General features: G+C 36.4%; 1 protein-coding gene across 1 annotated transcript in view; it reads left to right on the top strand.

Moving 5' to 3' along the window:
- Npepps (aminopeptidase puromycin sensitive) overlaps positions 1-25,702 on the top strand; it is a 95,818-nt gene that overhangs the window by 25,039 nt on the left and 45,077 nt on the right. Inside the window, exon 3 of the mRNA XM_046420428.2 lies at positions 18,886-18,963. Coding sequence (XP_046276384.1) covers positions 18,886-18,963 — 78 coding nt within the window. The remainder of the gene's footprint in view (positions 1-18,885; positions 18,964-25,702) is intronic.

Genomic DNA, 25,702 nt, shown 5'->3' with positions numbered 1-25,702 from the left:
CAGGAATAATCTTAAACCTTAAACCTGGAACCTAAACTGGGAACGCCCTAAACACGATTATCTTAAAACCGGGAACACCCTAATCTGCCTTGGTCCTTGAGCAAGGTCACGTACATTCAATGTCACTGCAACATGTCAGCAACATGGGGTACGCTGGCAAGGAAATTGTCATACCTACTTGGCTAATGGCTCCCAGCAGGTTACAAGTTCTAGGCCAGCCTCAGCAAGTTGGCAAGACATTGTCTTGAAAGAAAGAAAGAACCCATTGTCTTGGGGTTGTAGCTTAGGGCCCCTGGGTTCAGTTCCCAGTACCACAACAAAACAAAAATACTTCTGCCCTGCCTGTTTATCATTCTCCCATCCCCTCCCTTAGCAACCACTGATCTTATTACTGTGGTCATAGTTTTTGCCTTTTCTAAAAAATCATGTAGTTGGAATCATGTAGTATATAGCCTTTCAGATTGGCTTCTTTCAATTTACTAATATGCATTGAAGTTTTATTTTATCCATGTCTTTTCACAGCTTAATAGTTATTTCATTTTAGTGCTGAATAATATTCCATTTTCTGGATGTACCAGTTTATCCATTTACCTACAAGGACATCTTGATTGCTTCTAAGTTTTGGCAAGTATGAATAAAGCTGCTACAAATATCCATGTGTAGGTTTTTGTTTGGTCTTAAGTTTTCATCCCATTTGGATAAATACCAAGGAGTAAGATTTCTGGATCATATGGTAGGAGTATGTTTAGTTTTGTAAGAAACTGCCTTGCTGTCATCTGAAGTGGCTTTACTATTTTGTATTCTGACCAGCAGTGAAAGAGAGTTTCTATTGCTCTACATCCTTAATAGCATTTGGTGGTGTTAGTGTTGTGGATTTTGTCATTCCAGTAGGTGTATATTGGTATCTAATTATTGTTTTAATTTGCATTTCTCTGGTAACATAAGATATGGAGCATCTTTTCATAGGCTTATTTGCCATTTCCTAGGTCTTCTTTGTGAGGTGTCTATCTGGATGCTTACCTTCCCCTGCTCTCTCTCTCTTTTTTTTTTTTTTCCTCTTTTTGAAATCCTGGGAATTGAACCCAGGGATGCTCTACCAGTGAACTACATCCCTGTCTCTTTTTTAAATTTTATTTTGAGACAACGTTTCACTAAGTTGCTGAAGTTGGCCTCTAACTTGTGATCTTCTTTCCTCAGCCTACAGAATAGCTGGAATTATAAGCATGTGCCACTGTACCTGCTTCCCTATTTATTTGAGACAGAGTCTTGCTTTGTTTCCCAGGCTGACCTTAAACTCATGATCTTCCTGCCTCAGCCTCCTGAGGAGCTAAAATTATAGGCATATGTTACTATGCCCCGGTAGAAGTTTTTAATTTTGATGAAGTCTAGCTTATCAGTTATTCTTTCATAGATAATCATTTGGTGATATATTTAAGTCATCACCAGCAATTACAAGTTAGTCTGGGCAATTTATTGAGACCCTGTTTCAAAATAAAAGGGACTGGGGGTATATAGTTCAGTGGTAGAGCACTCCTTAATTTAGTTAGCTCACTAGTAGAGTGCTGGCTAGTTGGCTAGTATGTGCAAGGTCCTAGTTCAGTCCTCATCCCAAAAAAGCCATTACTATACTCAAAGTCTCCTAGAATTTCTACTTTTTTTTTGGTCTTCTCTGAGTTTTTAATATTTTATGGTTTATATTTAAGTCTTTGAGATAATTTTTGTGAAGTGTGTAAGGTCTGTGTCTAAATTTTTTTTTTTTTCCGCATGTAGATGTCCAGTTGTTCTTACATGATACTTGTTGAAGGGACTGGCTTTTTGCCATCATATTGCCTTTGCTCCTTGTCAAAGATTGTTTGACTGTGTTTATGTGGTTCTATTTCTGGGCTCTCTGGTCAGATTTATTTGTCTATTCTTTCACTAATACCACACCATCTTCATTTCTGTAGCTTTATAATAGGTCTTAAAGTTGGGTGGTTCAGTCCTCTGACTGTATTCTTTTCTTCAATATTGTGATTTTTCTGGGTCTTTTGCCTTTCCATGTAAATTTTAGAGTCATTTTGTCCAAATCTGTAAAATAATTTGCTGGAATTTTGGTTAAGTGCATTAAATTTATCCATCATATTTGGAAGAAATGATATTTAATGATATTGAGTCTTTTGTCTGCAAATGTGGACTGTTTCTCCATTTATTTAGATGTTTGATTTCTTTCGCCAGAGGCTTGAACTTTTCTTTCTTTCTTTTTTTGTGGGTGGTTAATCAGGGATTGAACTCGGGCATTTGACCAGCCCCATTTTGTATTTTATTTGCATGCCAGGCAAGGGCTGTGCCAACAGAGCTACATCCCCAGCTGTTCTCTTTTTCTTTTCTTTCTTTCTCTTCTTTTTTTTATGGTGCTGGGGATCGAACTTGGGGTCTTGTGCATGCTAGGCAAGCACTCTACCAATTGAGCTATATCCCCAGCCTGTTTTCATTTTTGAAGAATAATTTTTCTGGCTATAGCTTTTATAAAGTTTGCAGTTATTTTCTTGCAGCCCATAAAGCTTTTCCATTGTTTTCTGGCTTCCATCATTTGTATTCGGAAAGAACTAAGTTGTGCAGTTGCTTCTTGACTTGATGATGGTATAACATTCTGATGAACACATCATAAGTTGAAAATATTTTGAATCAAAAATGCATTTAACATAATTAACCTACCAAACACCATCATAGCCTACCAACCCAGTACTCTTAGAGTGGGGATTGTTGACCCTTGTGATTGAGTGGCTGACTTGAGCTACTGTTCACTGTGGCTACCTAGCTTCTGCAGAGAGTATTGTATGGCATATTGCTAGCCTAGAAAATGGCCAATATTCAAAATTCTATATTTTCTACTGAACGCTTATGCTTTCACATGGTTTTGTCATGAAATCCTAAGTTGAACTGTTGTAAGTTGTCATTATTCTTATTGTTCTTTGGAAAGTGTGAGGTCTTTTCTGTAGGTATCCTAACCCCAGCTTTGATATGTACTTAATGTACAGTAAACTGCACTTATTTGAAGTGTAGTTTGATGAGTTCCCTGCCCCCTTGGTACTGGGTGCTTTACCACTAAGCTACATCCCTAGGCCATTTTAAAAAAATATTTATTTTTTAGTTTTAGGTGGACACAATATGTTTATTTTATTTTTATGTGGTGTTGAGGATCGAACCCAGTGCCCCACCCATGCCAGGCGAGCGCGCTACCGGTACCGTTTGAGCCACATCCCCAGCCCCCATTTTGTTTTTTATTTTGAGACAGAGTTTTGCTAAGTTGCTTAGGTCCTCAATAAGTTGTTGAAGCTGGCCTCAAACTTGTTATTCTCCTGCCTTAGCCTCCTGAGTCTCTGGAGGCGTGTGCTACCACACTGGGCTCATGAGTTTTGACATATATATATATATATATACACACACACACACACACACACACACACGTGAAACTATCTGCACAATTAAAATGATGAAGATAGCTGGGTGCAGGGCTGGGGTTGTGGCTCAGCGGTAGAGCGCTTACCTAGCATGTGTGAGGCCCTGGGTTTGATCCTCAGCACCACATGAAAATAAATAAATAAAATAAAGGTACTGTGTCCAACTACAACTTAAAAAAAAAAACAAAAAAAAAAAAACAAGATAGCTGGGTGCATGGCATACACCTGTAATCCCAGCTCTCAGAAGTCTGAGGCAGGAGGATTGCTTGAGACCAGCTCAGTACGGTAGTGAGATCCTGTATAAACAATTAGTGATTTGCTTTTTGACATTCTAAATGAATTTGAATTTTATATGGGTGGAATTATGCTGCTATACTCCTTGTTTTTTGTTTTGACTTTATTCAGCATAAAATTAACTTTGGCTATGTGAGTTTCAGTGTTCTTAAAAGGTCAGTTTTATTATTCAGATATGGTGAAGTCAACAAATCAGGAAATAACTGCTATTGAAAAGATAATCAATTGCTTATAATTTTCAAGAGGTAAATAAAGGCATGCCATACCTGCAGAGCTCCATGGGGAATCACCAAAGTTGATCAGGAGATAGAAGGAGCAGAAGGAAAATATGGGCAGTCACCATTCCACTTTTTTTTTTTTTTTTTTTAATTTGACTGCTCTATGTACTTTAGTTAAGTAGAATTATATTGTGTGTGTGTGACACACACACACAATATAATTCTACTTAAATGAAGTACACACACACACACACACACACACACATTTTTTTTGGTACTGGGTATTGAACCCAGGGGTAATTTACTGCTGAGCTACCTCTCCAGCTCTTTTTTATTATTTATTTTGAGATAGTGCCTTGCTAAATTGTCTAGGTTGTCCTTAAACTTTTGGTCCTCCTGCTTCAGCCTCCTGAATTGCTGGGATTATAGGTGTGTGCTACCCACACATGATCAGTATGTTTTTTTGTGAACGACTTATTTCAATTAACATAATGTCCTCAACATTCAGCTATGTTATAGCATTCTATAACATCAATTGCCTTTCTTTTGAAAGGCCAGTGGGTCACAAGTTTGGGACCACTCTGGATAATTTATCTAGAGCCTGTTTCAAAATGAAATAAATTAGAAAGGGCCACAGATGCAGCTTAGTGGTAGAGCACTTACCTAGCATGATTGAGGCCCTGGGTTCAATATCTAGTACAACCACCAAAAACTCTGTGTGTGTGTGTGTGTGTGTGCGCGAGCGTACGTGCGCGTGCACGCACACACGCATGTTTTTATCCATTCATCTATGAGTAGGCACATGGCTTGCTTGCCTCCACCTTCGGCTACTCTTAGCCTGTACTATGAAAATGGATACACGCATACCTCTTTAAGACCCTAATTTTAGTTCTTTTGGGCATATTCTGAAGTAGAATTTCTAGATTTTTTTTATTTTTTATTTTTTTGTGTACCAGGGATTAAACCCAGCGGTGCTTAACCACTGAACCACATTCCCACTAATATTTTCTTTAGAGACAGGGTCTGAATTGCCTAGGGCCTTGCTAAGTTGCTGAGACTGGTTTTGAATTTGCAATCCTCCTGCCTCAGTCTCCTGAGCCATTGCGATTACATGTGTGCGTCACTGTGCCAGGCGAATTCTGGATCTTGTAGTAAATCTATTTTTAAGTTTTTGAGAAAATATAATGTTTTCTCTAGTGGCTGCATCATTTTAGAGTCTCATCAACTGTATACAAAGGTTCTAATTTCTTCGCATCTTCACCAGTACTTGTTATTCTCTCTCTCTTTTTTATTAGTGACCATGTTAATGGGTGTATCATTGTTTTTTGTTGTTGTTGTTTGTTTGTTTGTTTTGGTACCAGGGATTGAACTCAGGAGCACTTGACTCCTGAGCCACATCCCCAGCCTTTTTATGTATTTCATTCAGAGACAGTGTCTCACTGAGTTGCTTAGCCTTTGCTAAGGCTGGCTTTGAATTCTCAATCCTCCTGTCTCAGCCTCTTGAGCTGCTGGGATTACAGGTGTGTGCCACCACGCCTGGCATCACTGTGGTTTTGGTCAGTATTTCTGTAATTCTTAGTGAGATATTGAACATCTTTTCATGTGCTTGCTGTTCATTTGTAAATCCTTTTTGAAGAAATGTCTGTTCAAATCCTTTGCTCATTTTTAAAATCAGGGTTTTTTTTTTTTCTTATTGAGGTTGTATATGTTCTTTATATATTCTGGATTTTAATTCCTTGTCAGATGTATGATTCGCAAATATTTTCTTCCATTATGCCATTTCTGTTGACTGTGTCCTTTGATGCACAGAGGTTTTTAAGATTGATTAGGTCTAATTTGTCTTTTTTTCTTTTGTTGTATGTGCTTTTGGTGTCATAGTTAAGAAATACCAACTCTGATGTTCTAAAACTTTTCTCTTACAGTTTCTTCTAAGTATTGTTCTCATTAATCTGCTGAAGGTTCTTTTGCTCAGTTTGGATAGAAATCACAAATAGGTAAAGTGCAGCTCCCTTACTGTTAGCAGCTCTGAGCTTTGAATACCAGTGACTTTCGGCTCCTAGTATTAGCAGTCCTCATCAGCATTCTCCTGACAACCAGAACTTGCTGGAACTCTTCCAGCAGCTGCAGCTAGCCGTTTCTGGTAGCTATCCATGGCTACCTACTGTTCTCCTCTTGTTGTGTCCCGCACAGCAAGGGAACAGTTAACCAGATGAAGGTTGGGAGCAAGCTGAGAAAATAAATGTCTGAAGTAATAATGAGAAATAAAAGACACGAAAAATAGTTTACAGCGGGATGGGGGGTGGATTAGACGTAATCCCTAACAAAGAGAAAAAGCCCACCAACCTTTATTTATAAGGAAGCACATCAAATGGATTTATTGTGAGAAAAGTTTTTTTTTTTTTTTTAAGATAAACAAGAACGAGAAGCTGTGGGGAAAATGGATTGATCAGAGTCTTACCACTTGCACAGTATCTTCTCTTCCTCTAAACAGCTGGTGCCTCAAGGCTATTGAGGATGCCCATATTTCTTTGACCCCAGGGCAGCAGCCATCAGAATTCAAAGCTATAGAACTCATAAATTCCATGCCAGGCATGGAATCTGCCCCATTAACAGTGGCCACCTGCAAATTGGTGTGTCTTTCAGCACCATTACAGGGAAAGATTCTCAGAAGCAGCAGTCTGCTGTTCAAGGCTATCCAGTTAGAAAAGTAATGATTTATTTGCTGCTCCCGACAGTTCTTCTGCTGCTAGCTGCCCTCAGTGTGACCATCCCTTGCTGCTGGCCTCTTTCAGTGCCAGCAGCCTCAGGGTTATCAGCTGAACCTGCTCTACTTGAGATAGAAATCATGAATAGGCAAAATTTAACCATCCCAAAGAGGCATTATTTGGATTTATGTTACAGCATTAGGGGAAGCAGTACCCAGACTGTTCGAATAAGCAAATGTGGAAGCCTGCTTATATAGATCAAAAGGCGGCCTGGGTCCTTGCATATGCAGTATCTTGCCGGCTAACCACAGATTTTCTACCTGGTCATGGGTAAGAAGGGGCTTCTCACAGATGGGGCAACTGAAGTGGCTGCAGAGGGCTTGAGTTATTTAGAGAAGCTGTGGGACAGAGTTATCTGGGATTGACATGCCACTGAAATTTGCGACAGCCAAAGCAAAATGTCTTCCAGTGGCCATGACTAAGGGGTGTCTGATGTAGTCTTGGCTGACCACGAAATATTTTGGGGGCAACCATGGTTGTCAAAGAGAGAAGAACAAAAAGTAACTCTTGGAGAGCATTGGGCCCTTCTCTTCTCACATTATAATTTTAGGTCTTACATTTAGATCTTTGATTCATTTTGAGTTAATGGTATAAAGTAATGATCCAGACTTCATTCTTTGTATAGATATCCAGTTTTCCCAGCATCATTTCCTGCCACATTTTTATTGGGATTCATCTAGAGGATCCTATTTTATTTTGTTGCCCATTGATTTAGCTTTTTTGATTCAACTTGTCTTTTTCTGCTGACGTGCCAAGGTTTATTTGATTGAATACTAGATACTGAATTAGGAAAAATAGGTGCTCAAAATACAATGGTGGTATCATCTTCTGGAGAAGATTTTTTTGTTTGCTTCATCTTTGTTCATCTTAAGGTTAATACTACTGATGGATCATCTTTTTTTACTATCAGGACTTGCAAGGGTGTTTTTGAAGTTTTTTTTTTTTTTTTAATATTTATTTTTTAATTTTCGGCGGACACAACATCTTTGTTTGTATGTGGTGCTGAGGATCGAACCTGGGCCGCAAGCATGCCAGGCGAGCACGCTACCGCTTGAGCCACATCCCCAGCCCCTGAAGTTTAATCTTATTCCATGAGTGGATTACCTTTCTTCTTGTTCATTCTTATTATGAGAATATTATTTTTCAGATTTTAAGTCCAAAGCAGAAGCGTGGTTTATCAAAGCTCCCATTCTTTTAGTTTTTAATATTTATTTGTATGCGGTACTGAGAATCAAATCCAGTGCCTCACACATGCTAAGCAAGCACTCTACCACTGAGTTGTAACCCTAGCCTAAAGCTCCCATTCTTTTTTTTTTTTTTTTTTTTAAAGAGAGAGAGAGAGAGAATTTTTTAATATTTAGTTTTTAGTTCTCGGCGGACACAACATCTTTGTTTGTATGTGGTGCTGAGTATCAAACCCGGGCCGCATGCATGCCAGGCGAGCGCGCTACTGCTTGAGCCACATCCCCAGCCCTCCCATTCTTAATTGGTCCTGGATTCTGACTTTTGGCTGTGAGGCCTAGCAGACTCAGCAAATGACTCCAGAGCAGAAGTGACCTAGAGTGCAAAGCTTCCGTTCTGGAAACCCATACTCTTCTTCATCTTGACTTCCTAGTCTTGTAGTCCTTTACTACTTTTAAGAAGAAATCCCTCCTCCATGGAACATTTTTATTTCTGCAGGGGAGTCAGGTAAAGGAGAATGAGAATTTGTTTAAATTATGCTCCATTCTTACTTTAAATAAAGTTAATCATTTTACAGATGAAAATCTAGAATTGAGTAGTAATGTCATACCATTTAATCAATGGCAAAATTGGGTCTAGACTCCAGATATTTGCATTACTTTAGTGTTTGTACTGCTGATGAGTGTTTATAACTAAATACTCAGTAATCATTTATTAAGAATAGGAATACCCTGGAAGGAATTTCTTTGTTGGACGAGATTTATATTTGCCATATTTACATTCTTTTTATACTTTTTAGATAGCTCAATGGGATAGTATCATCCTATGTTACATAAATAATGGGTCAATTTAGAAATAGAGAATTGTCAGATAGGTTTGGCTTGAACTTTAATTATGCATATGTCTGAATGGTTCTTATGCCTGAGGATGAGAAAGAAGTCCTTTTGCATCCTTGTAAAGTAAGATGTATCTCTGAGCTCTTGATTTTATTTTCTCTTTAGTCTCCTTTGGAATTTCTCCAGAATGATTTTTTTTTTTTTCCCCCAATGCAACACATTTGAGGGTTTATGAAGAAGTATTATGTTCCCAGTAGCAGTGGCTATTGTAATCCTTTGTTGACCGTGCACTTTCTTTTTCATTGAATCATGAATTGCTTTTTAAAATGAATAATATGATAGGAGGTTTGTCATCTGGATTAAAAATAAAAAAAAAACATTATGTTTGATTCAGTACTGAAATATATAGGCACATGTGGGATATATAGAAATTTGTAGATTATGTTACCTTTATTATGTTATTTTATTTATTTACTGCAGTGGCTTAGAAGAAGACAGTCTTTTTAAATTTACTTTTAAAAATTGTATTTATTTAGTTATTTACTTTTAAAAGAGAGAGAGAATTTTTTAATATTTATTTTTTAGTTTTCGGTGGACACAACATCTTTGTTTGTATGTGGTGCTGAGGATCGAACCTGGGCCACACGCATGCCAGGCGAGCGCGCTGCCGCTTGAGCCACATCATCAGCCCTAAAAATTGTATTTATTTTTAAGTTAACCAATATATATCTATTATGTACAACATTGTGTTTTTAAATATATTTGTATATATGTGGAGAGAGGTAAATCTACTGATTTAACAAATATATTAATTAGCTCACATAGTTATTATTTTTGTAATGAGATCATCTATCTAGTATCTTTGTATTTTTCAAGAATATAATATATTGTCATTAATTATAGTCATCATACTGTACAAAGAGCTCTTAAATTTATTCTAAAGGAAGACATTTAAATTTGTAATTTTTTTTTTGGATGTGTGTGTGTGAGATATTGGGAATTGAACCCAGCACCTTATGCATGCTTGGCAAGCAGTTTATACTGTGCTATATCCCCAGCCCTCTTTAAAAAAAATTTTTTTTTTTTTTTGAGGCAGTTTCTAAGTTGACCAGGCTGGCCTTGAACTTGGTGTCCTCTTGCCTCAGCCTCCATAGTAGCTGGAATTATGGGAGCACACCATCACACCCAGCTAGAAAGGAAATTTTGAAGTACAGTTGAATTGGCATTTCTGATATTAGAATTTTTGGGTTATATATCTGTTGTCTTGTTATAATGGCAGAGCAAAATCTACTAGAGATTTGTCTGCACAAGGCTAGCATAAGCAGTAACAATTTTGACTGGCTTTTTTTTTTTTTTTCTATTTCAGTGATTTTCTTTTTTCTTTTTCTTTTTTTTTTTTCAGTACTGGTGATTGAAACCAAAGGCACTCTACCCCTGAGCTACATCCCCAGCTCTATTTTTGCTTTATTTTTTTCTTTTTACTGAGTCTGTCCTTGAATTTTTCATTCTCCTGTCTCAATCTTCTGAGTAGTTGGGATTACAGGCGTGTGCCATTATGCCTGGTTCTTTTTATTCTTTTTTAAAAGATAGCCTCCTAGCCAGGTGTGGTGGCGCACACCTTTTATTCCATTGGCTTTGGGAGGCTGAGACAGGAGGATCATGAATTCAAAGCCAATCTCAGCAAAAGTGAGGCGCTAAGCAACTCAGTGAGTGTCTTTAAATAAAATACAAAATAGGGCTGGGGATGTGGCTCAGAGGTCAAGTGCCCCTGAGTTCAATGCCCAGTATCAAAAAAAAAAAAAAGGTAGCCTCCTGAGTATACCATCTCATCTCAATCATCCTTTCCCATGATGCAGTTTCATCATAAAGCCAGCCATAGTGGTGTACACTATAATCCTAGCAGCTCAGAAGGCTGAGGCAGGAGGATCACAAATTCAAAGCCAGCCTCAGCAGTTTAGCAAGGCCCTAAGTGATTTAGCAAGATACTGCCTGAAAATACAAAATAAAGAGGGTTGGGGATGTGGCTCAGTGGTTAAGCGTTTCTAGGTTCAATTGCTGGTGAAAAAAAAAAAATTAATGCAGGAAGACTTTTTTGATGCAGTATGTTATATGTTTGTAGAAGGCTAACACTGAAAAGTTAAATGGGGTGAGGAACCAGAGAGAGTGTCCTAAATTTAAAATCTATTTTGTCTGTTAAATTTTACTAAGAAAGCAGCTATTTTAGTGAATTACAAACTTCCTTTTTAATGTACATGTAGCATTTTAGGAGAAACTGTTCTGTGCTCTGCATATCTTGGAAGTTGTTATAAATCAGTACATAAAAGGCTTTCTTATTTTTTATGGTTAAATGGTATTTGGTGGAATAAATTTATCATAATTCATCAAGCTAGTCCTCTATTGATGATCATTTAAATGGAATTCCATATTACAATGAACAACCTTGTATATATCTCACATCATTTTGTACATGCAGGAAGGTATATGTAGGATAAATTCCTGGGAGAACAAATGCTGAGTCAGAGACTATGTGTATACACGTACACTCATACACACTCACACATACACACACGTATACACACACATACACATCTTTATTTTGTATTAAGAATTTTTTCAAATATATGTGTGTGCATATATCTGTATATATAAGGCTGGCATAAACAGTAACAATTTTGATTGACTTTTTTTCTGTTTCAATAAATATATATGAAAGTATGTATTTTATAATTATGTTTTTTTTTTTTTTTTTTTTAAGTACAGGGGAACTTAGGTTGCTTTACCACAGAGTTCTATTTTTTTATTTTTTTTAAGATGGAGGGGTGGGTCCTCTCTAAGTTGCTAAGGCTGGCCTCAAGCCTGTGATCCTTTTACCTTAGCCTCCCCAGTTGCTGGGATTACAGGCCTATGCCACTAGACCTGGCTTGTATTTTGTAATTGTGATTGATATTCAAATTGCACTTCAGAGAGATTCGACTAATATTCACCAATTTGTTAAGGAAACACCCTCATCAGCAGTATATCTGAGATTTTTTTTATCCTTGTTTTAATCTGATAGGTTAAAAATTGGTTATCTTGCAGTGTCTTTATTTTGAATTTCTTTATTAGTATTACAAATTTTTCATATTTTCATGTTTGTATATATACACAAACATATACATACACGTGTACACGTGCAATGAAAATATTCATTTGTATGTGTTTGTGAATTCATATATATTGGAATTTTTTCATTGCTGGGGATTAAACGCAAGGCCTTGAGCATGCTAGCCAGGGGATCTCCCACCAAGCTACACCTCCAACCCCCTTTTCATATATTTTATTTTATTTTTATTTATTTTTTTATTGTTGGTTGTTCAAAACATTACATAGTTCTTGATATATCATCTTTCACACTTTGCTTCAAGTGGGTTATGAACTCCCATTTTTAGCCCATATACAGATTGCAGAATCACATCAATTACACATCCATTGATTTACATATTGCCATACTAGTGACTGTCGTGTTCTGCTACCTTTCCTATCTTCTACTATCCCCCCTCCCCCATATATTTTAAATACAGTTTATATTTCCCTTTTTAATTTTTTTTGTAGTTGTAGATGGACAGAATGCCTTTATTTTATTTGTTTATTTTTATGTGATGCTGAGTATTGAACCCAGTGCCTCACATATGCTAGGCAAGTGCTCTACCACTGAGCCCCAGCCCCAGCCCCAGCCCTATATTTCCCTTTTTTAAATAAAACTTTTATTTGCATTTATTTTATTGATAAAACCATAATCAATTCTTGTGCCATAAGGTTTTGTTTCTTCAGGGATATATTTCATGCAAATTATCTTCTGGTTTAGGAATAATTGATCCATCCTTCCTTCTTTCCTTCCTTTCTTTTTGGGGGTGTGCGGTACTGGAGATTGAACCCAGGGGCACTTAACTACTGAGCCACATCCAACAGAGCTCAGTTGAGGCTGGCCTTGAATTTGGATCATCCTGTCTCGGCCTTCTGTATCACTGCGAGTAACAGGCATGTGGCACCATGCTTGGCCTTTTTCCTTTTCACTGAGGGTCATTTCAGTATGGCAGGGGGAACTCATGTATTGGTTAATCCAACCATGAGCTCTGTTAAGTACAGCCATGCATCCTGGGTGCTTTGTTCACCTACAAATATTCAGTGACCACATAATCTATAATCTAAACCCTTAAATTCTGAGTTGTTTTTTTTTTTTTTTAAGAGAGAGAGAGAGAGAATTTTTTAATATTTACTTTTTAGTTATCGGCGGACACAACATCTTTGTTTGTATGTGGTGCTGAGGATCGAACCCCGGCCGCACACATGCCAGGCGAGCGCGCTACCGCTTGAGCCACATCTCCAGCCCCAAATTCTGAGTTATTATTCTCTGCATTTTTAAGCTTGTGCAACAGAAATTCATTACTCCTTTTAAGCCACCAATCCTGTGTCCAGCCCCACTGTTTGGCCTGGGCACACTTTCCAACTCCTCCATTGTAACACCCGAATAGCACACATTGCTTTTTTTTTTTTTTTCTGGGGGCTACTGAAGATTGAACTCAGGGATATTCAACTATTCAGCCACATCCCCAGTCCTATTTTGTATTTTATTTAGAGACAGGGTTAGGGTTAGGGCCTCACTAAGTTGCTGAGGCTAGTTTTGACCTGACAATCCTCCTGCCTCAGGCTCCTGCGCTGCTGGGATTAAAGGTATGTGCCACTGCACCCAGCACTCACACATTGCTTTTTTTTTTAATTTGTTGTTTTTGTTGTTAATGAATCTTTATTTTTATTTATTTGTATGTGGTGCTGAAAGTCAAACCTAGTGCCTCACACATGCTAGATAAGCGTTCTACCACTGAGCCACAACCCCAGCCCTCAAACATTACTTTTTAAGGTGACATCCTCCAGACACTCTGTGTTTTTTTGGGTATGCATACCCTTGATGGCAGTTTCATGGATGTTCTTAGTGTGAACACAAAGATTTGAACCTCTTTAACTGAGTTTTATTTTTTGTGGTTCCAGTGATTGAACCCAAGGCCTGTGTATTCTAGGGTAAGCACTCTACATTGAGCTATACCCTTAGCCCCTGAACTTATTGATTTGCATGATTTTGTGGAGGTTTCTGGGTCAAGAGAGTAGCAAACCATTTCGAAAGGTATGTACTACTGCACCCAGCATTTTTCATTTTTATGAATACCAATAGTATTTACCAATAGTGTTTAAATTTGAGCCAATCGTGGTAGCCCATATCTGTAATCCCAGAGGCTCGGGAGGCTAAGACAGGAAGATCACAAGTTCAAGGCCAGCCTCCTTAGTTTAGTGAGGCCTTAAGCAACTTAGTGAGATTCTGTCTTAAAATAAAAAATAAAAAGGATCGGGGATGTAGCTCAGTGGTAAATTGCCCCTGGCTCAAATCCCCAGTACCCTAAATAAATAAATAAATTTGAGATGGCACTAAAGTATCTAGAAATATTCTGTGCTAATTCTGTTAATGAAAGAGACCAGAGAATCAGTGAGACTTATAGGAAGGAAACTCCTCATTTTTTATTCCTTATAGTACTGATTGAATAAAAATGATTAAATAAAGATATTCCAAGTTCATAAGGGCACATGGACATACTTTAGTTTTTCTAAAGAAAATTTTGCTATCTAAATACTATTTAATAAGGAAAGCAGGAGTTACCTTAAAATTACTGATTGTATTATTTATCGATAATACGCATTGATTCTAACAATAACAGTAGGGTCCCTCATGGTGCTGTGTGTTTGCCAAAGAAAAGGCCTGTTTTGTCAAAAGGGGAGAACCAGAATTACTATATTAAGTAAAAAGCAGGAAAAGTCAGCAGAGATGGTGATAATTAGGAGTTAAATAGATGGGCTCATAGAGGAGGCCACAGAAGATGAAGTTTGTTTCGTAAGGACCTTTTTTCCCTTTGCAGTGCTGAGACTCCAACCAAGGACATTTTACCACAGAAGAGGGAAGTGTTCTGCCATTAAGCTATATCCCTGCCCTGAGCAGGGATATTTAAAGGAAACACACTGGACTAAATATTAGCATATCTGCACAAATGTTGAGCAGAAAATTAACTTCGTATTTTGGAAGAATTCACATGAGGGAGGCTCTGAAATTTTGGCACAAACTAAAGTAATACTATACAAGTGTTTGCCTTCTTTTAGTTATAAAGTATTGTTGCTCCTTGAGGACTGTTACCCTTCAAGACTGACTGATTATATAAATGAGGTGAGAGTCACTGTACCCTCTTTGTTCTATAAGAACAATCATAATTTTTAAACTATGGGTGGCCCAAAACCTAAAGACCTAGGCAAGAGCATCTTCTTCTTATTAAACCATTCTTGGAAGACCCAGAATAGGATCACATATTCATTAGCAGACTGGCTATAAAAATTTGATTAGGATCTCAAAATGAATATCTTTAAAAAGTAATTTTAAACATTTGAAAACTTTCTTAGTTAATATATGCCACATGATGCCAAATTCAGAATGTGAAAACAGCATAGATTATACAACCCTCCCAACCCCCTTCATGGTGATAATTATCTTTTATCACATATCCTTCCTCAGAGTTTCTGTGCCTTTATAGATGTCATGTATGAGAAAGTTTGTGCTCACAAATGATAGCATATCGTATACATAGTTTTGAATTTTTTTTACTTATAGTTAAAATTGTATCTTAATTTTAAGTAATTATCTTTAAGTAATTATCTTAATTCTTAAAATAAGACATTGAAAATCCAGTTTATGAGCCCATCTTATTAAATGAAAACTCTAGGTCTATATTGTTGTAAGTAAACTTTTAGTTAAAGTGAGTGTATTGTAATTGGTTTTTGAGTGTAAGCTCTTTCTTGTCATATAGTTTTATGTAAGTTAGGGTTATGTTTAAATTCTATTTCTGGGGCTGAGATTATAGCTCAATGGTAGAGTGCCTTCTTAGCATATGTGAGGTCCTGGGTTAATCCCCAGCACTACCCCCTTCAAAAAAATTTTTTTTTACTTCTTATTAATAATCAATATACTACTATACTTCTAATTAATAGACTACTAACATAGACACTCATGCATTCTGTATCCAAATATTTTATATGTGCATAGATGTTTTTAAATCTTTTTTTTTTTAGTTGTAGATGGACATAATACCTTTATTTATTTATTTTTATGTGGTGCTGAGGATTGTACCCAGTGGCTCATACGTGCTGGGCAAGTGTACTGCCACTGAGCCACAACCCCAGCCCTGTGCATAGATTTTAAAATGCCAATTGTATTTAAAATATTTTTTTTCTGAAATGTAGCAACACTCACATAATAAATTATTTCAATAAGAGCCTTTATTTAGGCACTGGGGTTGTGGCTCAGTGGTAAAGTGCTCATCTAGTATGGTTCAATCTTCAGCACCACATATAAAATAAATAAAATAAAGGTATTGTGTCCTTTACTACAACTAAGAAATAAATGGATTTTTCTTAAAAAGAGCCTTTATTTATACATATATAACCAATTAGTTATAATTAAATTAATAATGAATTGTCAGGTATATTATGATCTTCTTGAAAAGGAGTTTTTTTTTGTTGTTGTTGTTGTTACTGGCAATTGAACACAGGGATGCTTTACTATAGCTAGATCCCCAGCTCTTTTTTTTTTTTTTAAGAGAGAGAATTTTTAATATTTATTTTTTAGTTTTTTGGCGGACACAACATCTTTGTTTGTATGTGGTGCTGAGGATCGAACCCCTGGCCGCACGCATGCCAGGCTAGCTTGCTACTGCTTGAGCCCCAGCCCCATCCCCAGCTCTTTTTATTTTTTATTTTGAGACAGGTTCTGGGCTGTTCCCCAGGATGGCCTTGAACTTGGAATCCTCTTGCCTCAGTGCGTGGGGGGGGGGGAGGAGGGCGTTGCTAATATTATAGGCCTGTCCCATAGTGCCTGACCTCCTTTTGAGTTTTTATGGAGCCTTCATTACATATCTAATAGACTAGGTGGGGAAATTCAGCATCGCCTATCTCTTCAGATTCTTCAGAACCCCTTCTGAAATGGGGGTCTTATCCTCTATCAACTAAGATAAGTCAGAGAGAGGTGGAGAAGATTTAACAGTTATGAGGGGGTTATGAGCTAGGAATCACAAACAAAACCCCCCAAGTAGATATAATATTACAATAGGCAACAGCAAATATATAATGTAAAATAGTGGTGAATGCTAAAAATAGTTCACCAGAGGATATAGAGTAAGGATTTTTTTTTTTTTTTTTTTTGCGGGGTGGGGTACTGGGGATTAAACCCAGGCATGCTTAACCACTGAGCCACATCTTCTGCCCTTTTAAATTTTTTTAATTTTTAATTTTTTTTTTATTTTGAGGCAATCTTGCTAAGTTGCTGAGGCTGGCCTTGAACTTGGGATCCTATAGCCTCACTGGGATAATAGACATGTGTCACCATGTCCTTCCAGAGTAAGGGTTCTTATGGTTCTGGAATGAATAGATAGCTCAAGAAGTGAATTGAGCAGAGGCCTAAAAGGTTTAGATAGCTGGAAAAAGAACTGTCCAAGCCGAGTAGTTGAGACTATAGATGCACACCATTGTGCTTGGCTTCTTTTTATTGAAAACTTTGAATTGCATGGATATAGCACATTTTATTCATCAATTGCCAGATATTTGGATAACAAAAGCCCACTTTGGAACTATCATAAGTAATACTACTATGACATTTGTGTACACATTTTTGTGTGGACATCTTTTCATTTTTCTGGGGTATATGCAGGAGTGGGACTGCTGAATCAAATGTTAACTCTATATTTAACTTTTGAGGAACTCTAGGCTGTTTACCAAAGTGACTACACCATTTTACATTTCTACCAGCAATGTATGAGGGCTCCAATTTCTCTGCCTCCCCCTAACACTTATTATTATCTATCATTTTGATTATAGTTTTTTAAGTGGGTGTGAAGTGGTGTCTCGTTGTGGTTTTAACTTGCATTTGCCCGGTGGTTAATGATTCTAAGGATCTTTTCACATGCTTATTAAGGCCACCTCTTTGAGTAACTTTTCTTTTGGAATGGGGATGGATGTCTGTGGTTGGAACTTGGCCTACATGTTTTTGTTTTGTTTTGTTTTTAAATGAGTCAACTAAGCATCTTAAAGTAGCAGCCAAATAAGTAGTCTCTTCTCACTCTTGGTAGAAGGTAAATTAAAGACTTGATTTAATCTACATGTGTGTTTTTATCTTTTTATTTCTGTAAAATGTAACAACAAAGATTTTTTTACATGTGGATATGATTTATATGTAGTTTGAATTGTTATCAATTGGCCAGAGGTTGGGGGGGGACTCTCATTGATATTAGCTTTTTTTTTTTTTTTTTTTGGTATTGAACCCAGGGGTGCTTTATCACTGAGCTACATCCCCAGCCCTTTTTATTTTTATTTTTGAGATAGGGTCTTGTTAAGTTGCTTAGAGCTTTGTTGAATTTCTGAGGCTGGTCTCAAACTTGCAGTCCTCCTTCCTCAACCTCCCAAATTGCTGGGATTACAGGTGTGTGCCACCATACCTGGCTTTACTGATATATCTTTAAGGCCAAAATTTTGTCGATTTAGTAAATCCTTCAGATGCTCATCAGTAAGACTACAACATCAGTCACAAAGGATTAGAAATGAAACATTTCTTGAAATTTCGTAGAAAGCTATCACATTTATAATGGCAGTGTTTCTCTTAACATCACCAAAGTTTTGCGAATTATGAAAAATGTATAATTTTTTTAGGAACATATTTAACTTCAGTCATATAATCTAAAATATGTTAATTTGAAATGACATTCTTGTTTTACTAAATTAAAAATATCTCATTTTAAAGCCCGATGCGGTCACACACACTTGTAATCCTGGCCACTTGAAAGGCTGAGGCAGGAAGATTGTAAATTCAAGGCTAGCCTGGGCAACTTAGCAAGACCCTGTCTAAAATAAAAAATGAAAAGGGATGGGGATGTAGCTCAGTGGTACAGTGCCTCAGGTTCAATTTCTAGTACTGTTCCCCCCACCCAAAAAAAATTGCTTTAGTAGAGATTTTGTTCTCAAAAATGTTATTGCTGCAGTCTAGATTTGGTCTTGTCCATCCAAATTTGTAATTTTTTTTTTTCCTTTCCAGAAATACACGCTACAGGATTTAACTATCAGAATGAAGATGAAAAAGTTACCTTGTCTTTTCCTAGTACTCTCCAAACAGGTAAGAGACATGACTTTTGTAAAGTCCCATGATAAATGGTGGCATTTTAGTTATTCCAAAGAAATTTATTGTGTACTGTTTTATCTTTTATTGTTGTTAGCAGATTAAGTTTTAAGAATGATTTTTTTTTTTTTTTAAATAAAAAAGGTTCATTGTAATTCAGGGGGCACCAAGGTTTTTTTCTCTCTCAAGAAACAAGACTAAGGCTCTTTCTACTCTAGAATGCATTTTTAAAAAATATTTATTTTTTAGTTATAGGTGGACACAGTGTCTTTATGTAGTGCTGAGGATCGAACCTAGTGCCTTACATGTGCTAGGCAAGCACTCTACCTCTGAGTCACAATCCCAGCCCTAGAATGCATTGTTTTTTAGCTTCAGCTTTTTAAAAATACACTTACCTAGACCCATCTTATACTAATTGATTCAAACCTCTAGTTTTATACTCCACATGTAATTCAGATGTACAACCAGCACATTGTGTTGGGCGTGCAAGGAAAGATTTGTTAAAATGTTATTATTAAAACACAAAGAAAATGAAAGACTTTCTGAACCTAATATAGTGGAAGAAATTATGTACAAATCAATTGGCAAACCACTAAGAATTCAATAAATGAACAAATGAAAAAGAACAGATAATTCATAGAGAAGAAAATGAAAATGACAATTAAACAGTTGAAAAAATATTTAGTTTCTTATTAATGAGAAATATCAAAACAGTGTTGTTTCCAAATTAGTTTTTGCCTGTTATATGAACTGAAGAAAATATTCCCGATGATATAGTTGCTTTGATATTCCTGGTAGGAGTATAAATTCATGTAATTGTTTTTTTTTTTTTTTAATTTTAATATTTTATTTTATTTTTTTTTATTTCTCGGCGGACACAACATCTTTGTTTGTATGTGGTGCTGAGGATCGAACCCGGGCCGCACGCATGCCAGGCGAGCACGCTACCGCTTGAGCCACATCCCCAGCCCCTCATGTAATTGTTTTGAAAAATAAATTGTCATTGTATATCAGGAACCTAGCATTTCTGCTAATAAGTCTGTATTCTTAGTCAGGCACAGTGGTTCACACCTGAAATCCCAGCTGAGGGATTACGGAAGGCTGAGGCAGGAGAATGGAAAGTTTAAGCTCTATTGGGGCAACTTTGTGAGATCCTATCTACAAATTTAAAAAGGCCTGGGATTTTGCACAGTGGTTAAACACTTGCTTAGCATGCAGAAGGCTCTGGGTTTAATCTGCACATACCCCCCTCCCCCAAATGTATTCTTAGGAAAAAAATTATAATAATAAAATACTTTATGCTTAGAAGTATCTTATTGTATGTGGTGGTAAAAAAAAAAAATAGAATTAATAGGGCTGGGTTGTAGTTCAGTGATAGAGCACTTGCCTAGCATGTGTGAGGCACAGAGTTTGATTCTCAGCACAAGAAAGAAAGAGAGAGAGAGAGAGAGAGAGAGAGAGAGAGAGAGAGAGAGAGAGAAAGGTTTATCAACTAAAACATTTTTAAAAAATAAAATAAATAAAAGGTCCATCGACAACTAAAATATTTAAAAAATTTAAAATATTGAATTAATGAATTTGTCTACAACTAAAGAAATGATTAATCATGACATATCAATATAGTAAAATATATTTAATAGTGAAGATCTGCAAATTTATTTATTTGTTTATTTTTGCATTACTGATCAAAGTCAGTGGCATTTTACCACTGAACTACATATCCGTCCTTTTTTATTTTTTTTGAGACAAAGTCTCAATAAGATGCCTAGGCTGGCCTCAAAATTTTAATTTTCCTGCCTCAGCCTCCTGAGTAAATAGCTTACAGGCAGGTACTACTACACCCAGATTATGAATTCTTAATAACACTGTAAAGTGCTTATTGTAAGGCAAAATTGAAAAGCAGAATATAAAATTACATATTCAGATTGATGAATAATTTGTCTAAAATAGTACGAATAAAATGCTGTCTTGTTTATCTCTGGGTGTTGGCATAAATGATTTTTACTTTTATTTATACCTGTTTTCTGGTTCCCAGAATTTTCTTTCTTTCTTTTTTTCTTTTTTTTTGTGTGTGTTTGTGTGTGTGTGTGTGTGTGTGTGTGTATACTACTGGGGATTGAACCTGGGGCACATGCTGGGCTCTACCACTGAGCTGCATCTCCAGCCCAGGTTTTTAAAAATTTTATATTGAGGGGCTGGGGATTTGGCTGAAGCGGTAGCACGCTTGCCTGGCATGCGTGCAGCCCGGGTTCGATCCTCAGCACCACATACAAACAAAGATGTTGTGTCCGCCGAAAAACTAAAAATAAATATTAAAATTCTCTCTCTCTCTTAAAAAAAAGATAGCATAGATTTAAAAAAAAATTTATATTGAAAATCTATTGCCTTAATATGAATACTTTTTGGAAAAAATTTAAATTGGAGTAGTTTTCTTTTGTTTTAGTACTTTTGGAGGCCTTTTTGTTTATGATTATTAACAAAATAAATGTTTTGCCATGAAATATATTAAGAGATATTGGAAAATATACAGTAATATGAAAATTGAGATTCCCTGTCTTTCACCCCTTTCACTTCCATTGTTTTTGGTGAATCCTTCCAGAAATATGTTATGTGTATATAAACACATGTATACATTTGAACCCACAAATAAGATCATACATCTCAGTGGCTTGTCTTGTTAATATTTCTTGCTTACACATGACTTATGAGGACTGCTGATGATCTGTAGCCTTGTTACCAACTTTACAGGGGTCCATTTGGCTTACAAGTTTTCTCTTTTACAAGTCACTTAGGATCTTTAGTGACTAAGCACTATCTGTAGCATACTATTTTTTACACATGGCAGAGGGCAAATAGGTGGACCACAAAAAGTTAGTTTTTTCATGGGTATTATATGTTTGATGTTCACTCACATTTTATTGGCCAAAGCAAGTAGCATGACCAAACCCAGTCTCTGGGGCAATAATTACCGAACATGTGGGGAAAGCTTCTAACATGAAATAAATGAAAGAGCACAAAGCAAAACAATAATAACATAAGAAATTAGAAAGAGGGACTGGGGCTGTGGCTCAGGGGTTGCGCACTTGCTTAGCACATGTGAAGCACTGGGTTCAAATCTCAGCACCACATATAAATAAATAAAATAAAGGTCTATCAACAACTAAAAAATTACCAAAAAAAAAAAGAAATTAGAAAGAAACAAAAGCAAAGAAATATTATAGTAACATAAGAAATTAGAAGAAACAAAGACAAATTATAAGGAGAAAAAAGAACCTCAAACTAATTAATATCCTTAAGAGAATTAAGAGGAAGACAATACATTCATCAAATAAGGATGACAAAAGGCCATCCAACAGGAAGAATTAGAGTAAGAAACTTTTGGAAAGTATAATATGATTAAAACAAAACAAAACAGGTAGAAGTTTTGGAAAATGAAATTAAGGAATCTTCCAAACAGGAGGAAAACCAAAGAAATGGAAAACAGAGAAGTTGAAGGTTTGAGAACCAATTCAACAGGACCAACATCCACCTTAAAAAAAAGAGAGAGAGAGAACAGAGAAAATGGGAAGAATTTATTAAAGACATAAAATTTTAAACATTTTATTTGAATTGATGAGGCAGGAGCCTTCAGTTTGCAGAGGTATACCATTGGGAGAGATTAACTCATGAAGTGTAAAAAGTTCCAGACCAAAGCAAATTTTAGAACTTTTATAATAAAGTGATGCTCTTATAGATTTTGTATTTCAGATGGGACAGAAGAAAGAAAGGCTGTTATATTATTTTCAAATTTCAGGAATCAGAGCAGTGGTGCATGTCTGCAGTTTCAGCTACTCTGGAGGCTGAGGCAGGAGAATTCCAAATTCAGTCAGCCTAAACAACTCAGTGAGACCCTGTCTGAAAATTTTTAAAAAGGGATATAACTCAGTGGTAGGGTGCTTCTCTAACATGTTCAACACTTAATACTTCAAAGAAAAAATAAAGAAAAGGGAAGAAATTTCAGAAATCAGAATAGCACTAGGCTTTCATAAGGAATGTAGACTATAGTGAAGCCATTGCTTCAGAATACTAAATGAATCTGAATTTCAACTTAGAGGTCTGTGCTTAGCCAAATTATGAATTTGTGTGAGAGTAAAAAAAAAATTTTTTTTCAGAATTGCAAACTGATAGAAAATTTCATTCTTTGTAAGAGATGTGATGGGGATGGTTTAGCTAAGACTTCATTTTCTACGTTAAGGAGAAAATAATGTTTAAGATTGAAAAACTGAAGAAACAATTATATCTTCTAAACAAGTATTTAGAAATCACAGGAGTTGAAATTGTTCACTTCTGGGGGCAGGATATGGGGAGTATTGGGTAGGGCTTGCAACTTATAAGACTCAGTATTATATGAGTTTTAAACTATGAATGATTACTTTGATAAAAATAAAAAAAATAAAGTTTAAATCTTTATTTCTTTTCTGTGAAAAGAAATCAGTAGCAAAAGTGAAACAAAACAATCCTTTTCTATAATTGGAAAATTTTCTGAATAATTAATGAGTCAAAGACAACTTGTTATGATAATTAGGAAAAGCTGGGCTTTGGTGGTGTGTATATACCTGTAGATCCAGCTATTCAGGATTCTGGGGGTGGAAGGATCATTTGAGCCCAGGAGTTCAAGACAAACTTGACCCTGTTTCCAAAAAAGAAAAGAAAGAAAATCAGAAAATATTTAGAACTGAATAAAGAAATTGCCACATATTAAAACATGAGGGGGCTGGGGATGTGGCTCAAATGGGCTGGGGATGTGGCTCAAGCAGTAACGCACTTGCCTGGGATGCGCGGGGTGCTGGTTTGGATCCTCAGCACCACATAACGAAGATGTTGTGTCCATCGAAAACTGAAAAATAAATATTAAAAAATTCTCTCTCTCTCTCTCTTTAAAAAATAAATAAATAAAACATGAGGGATGTAGGTAAGACATTACACAAAAAACAATATTTAGCTAAGGAGCAAGACTGAAAATTAATTAGCTAAATACCAAAGCTTGGGCTGGGGCCGTAGTTTGGTGCCAGAGCAGTTGTATACCATTTATTAGGCACTAGGTTCAAGCCTTAGCACCACATTAAAAATAAACAAATAAAGGCATTCTGTCCGTCTACAATACAAAAAAATTTAAATAAATAAATAAATCCCAAAGCTAGACAAAAAAGAGTACATAACTTCAAGAAAGTAGAAGATAAAAATAAAGATTAAAGAGCAGAAATTAATGAAGTAAAAAGAAGAAGGCAGGAGAAAATATTTTGAAACACTGATTTTAAAAATAGTCTGAGCTGCTATGGTGGCACTCTCCTGTAATTCCAGCAACTCGAGGCTGAGGCAGGAGGATTGAAAGTTTAAAGCCAGACTCAGCAATTTAGTGAGGCCTAAGCAATACCCTGTTTCAAAGTAAAAAACAAAAAGCTCTTTTGGCTCAGTAGTTAAGTGCCCTTGGACTCAATCCCCAGAATACACCCCCCCCCCCAAAAAAAAAAGTCTGAGCCAAGTGCAATAGTGCTCACCTGTAATCCCAGTGACCTGGGAGACTGTGGTAGGAGTATTGCAAGTTCAAGGCCAGCCTCAGCAATTTAGTAAGACCCTGTCCCAAAATAAATAAATAAAAAATAAGAAGGCTTAGGGATGTATCTCAGTGCTAAAGAGCCTTAGTGCCAAAAAAGTCTGAGAAAATATATAAATCTAGCAAGCATAGGAAACAAAAAGTGTCACATGGGCCTGGTGTAGTGGCACAGCCTATAATCTCACTTACTCAGGAGGCTGAGACAGGATGATTCAAGTTCTCAGCAATCTGGTGAGATCATATCTTGAAGCAAGAAATAAAAAAGACAGGGGACATAGCACAGTGGTAGAGTGCCCCTGGGATGGATGGATGGATGGATGAATGGATAGGCAGACCAACCATACTTACCAAAAGAAATCAGAATATATTGGCTGAATTCATGGGACAAAAGTAAGAACTCTTAACATGGTAGATTTGTATTATACACGCAGATATATATTGAGTGTTTAATCTATTCCAGATAATATTGTAAGTGCATCAGAAATATTAACTTGGGACTGAGGATGTTGCTCAGTGGTAGTATGCTTACCTAACATGTATGAGGCTCTGAGTTCAATCCCCTGCACTGCCAACATAAAGAAACAAAGGAATGAAAAATTAGCTAGGCAACCTAGTATTCATGCTGATAATCCCAGGATCTCTTGAGCTCAGAAATATGAGGCCAGTCTGAACAACATAGTAAAACCCTTTTGAGAGAGTGTCTTATTATCTCCATAGATAAAGAAAACTACGATACAAAAATGTTTAATTAACTTAAATAACTTGTCTAGGGTCACACAACTGGTGAGTGGAGGTGAGATTTAAACCCGAGCAGTTTAAATCAGAAGACTGTACTTCTAATCACAACATTATGTTTGCTTGCTTGCTTATCTATCTATCTATCTATCTACCTACTTATTTTATAGTTTTGGTACTAGGGATTGAATCCAAGGATACTTAACCACTGAGCAATATCCCTAGCCTTTTATTTTGGGACAAGGCCTCACTAAGTTGCCCAGGGCCTCACTAAGTTGCTGAGGCTGGCTTTGAACTTGGAATCTTTCTGCCTCTGCCTCCAGTTGCTGGGATTATAGGTGTATATGTACCCAGCTTGTTTTTTATTTTTTAATTAAATATTTTTAAAACATTATACATGTACATATT

Source organism: Marmota monax, unplaced genomic scaffold (genome assembly GCF_021218885.2).
Source record: "Marmota monax isolate L192 unplaced genomic scaffold, Marmota_monax_Labrador192_F-V1.1 WCK01_AAM20220418_F8-fsc00064, whole genome shotgun sequence".
Lineage (NCBI taxonomy): Eukaryota > Metazoa > Chordata > Mammalia > Rodentia > Sciuridae > Marmota > Marmota monax.
This window is presented reverse-complemented; position numbering and strand designations above follow the sequence as displayed.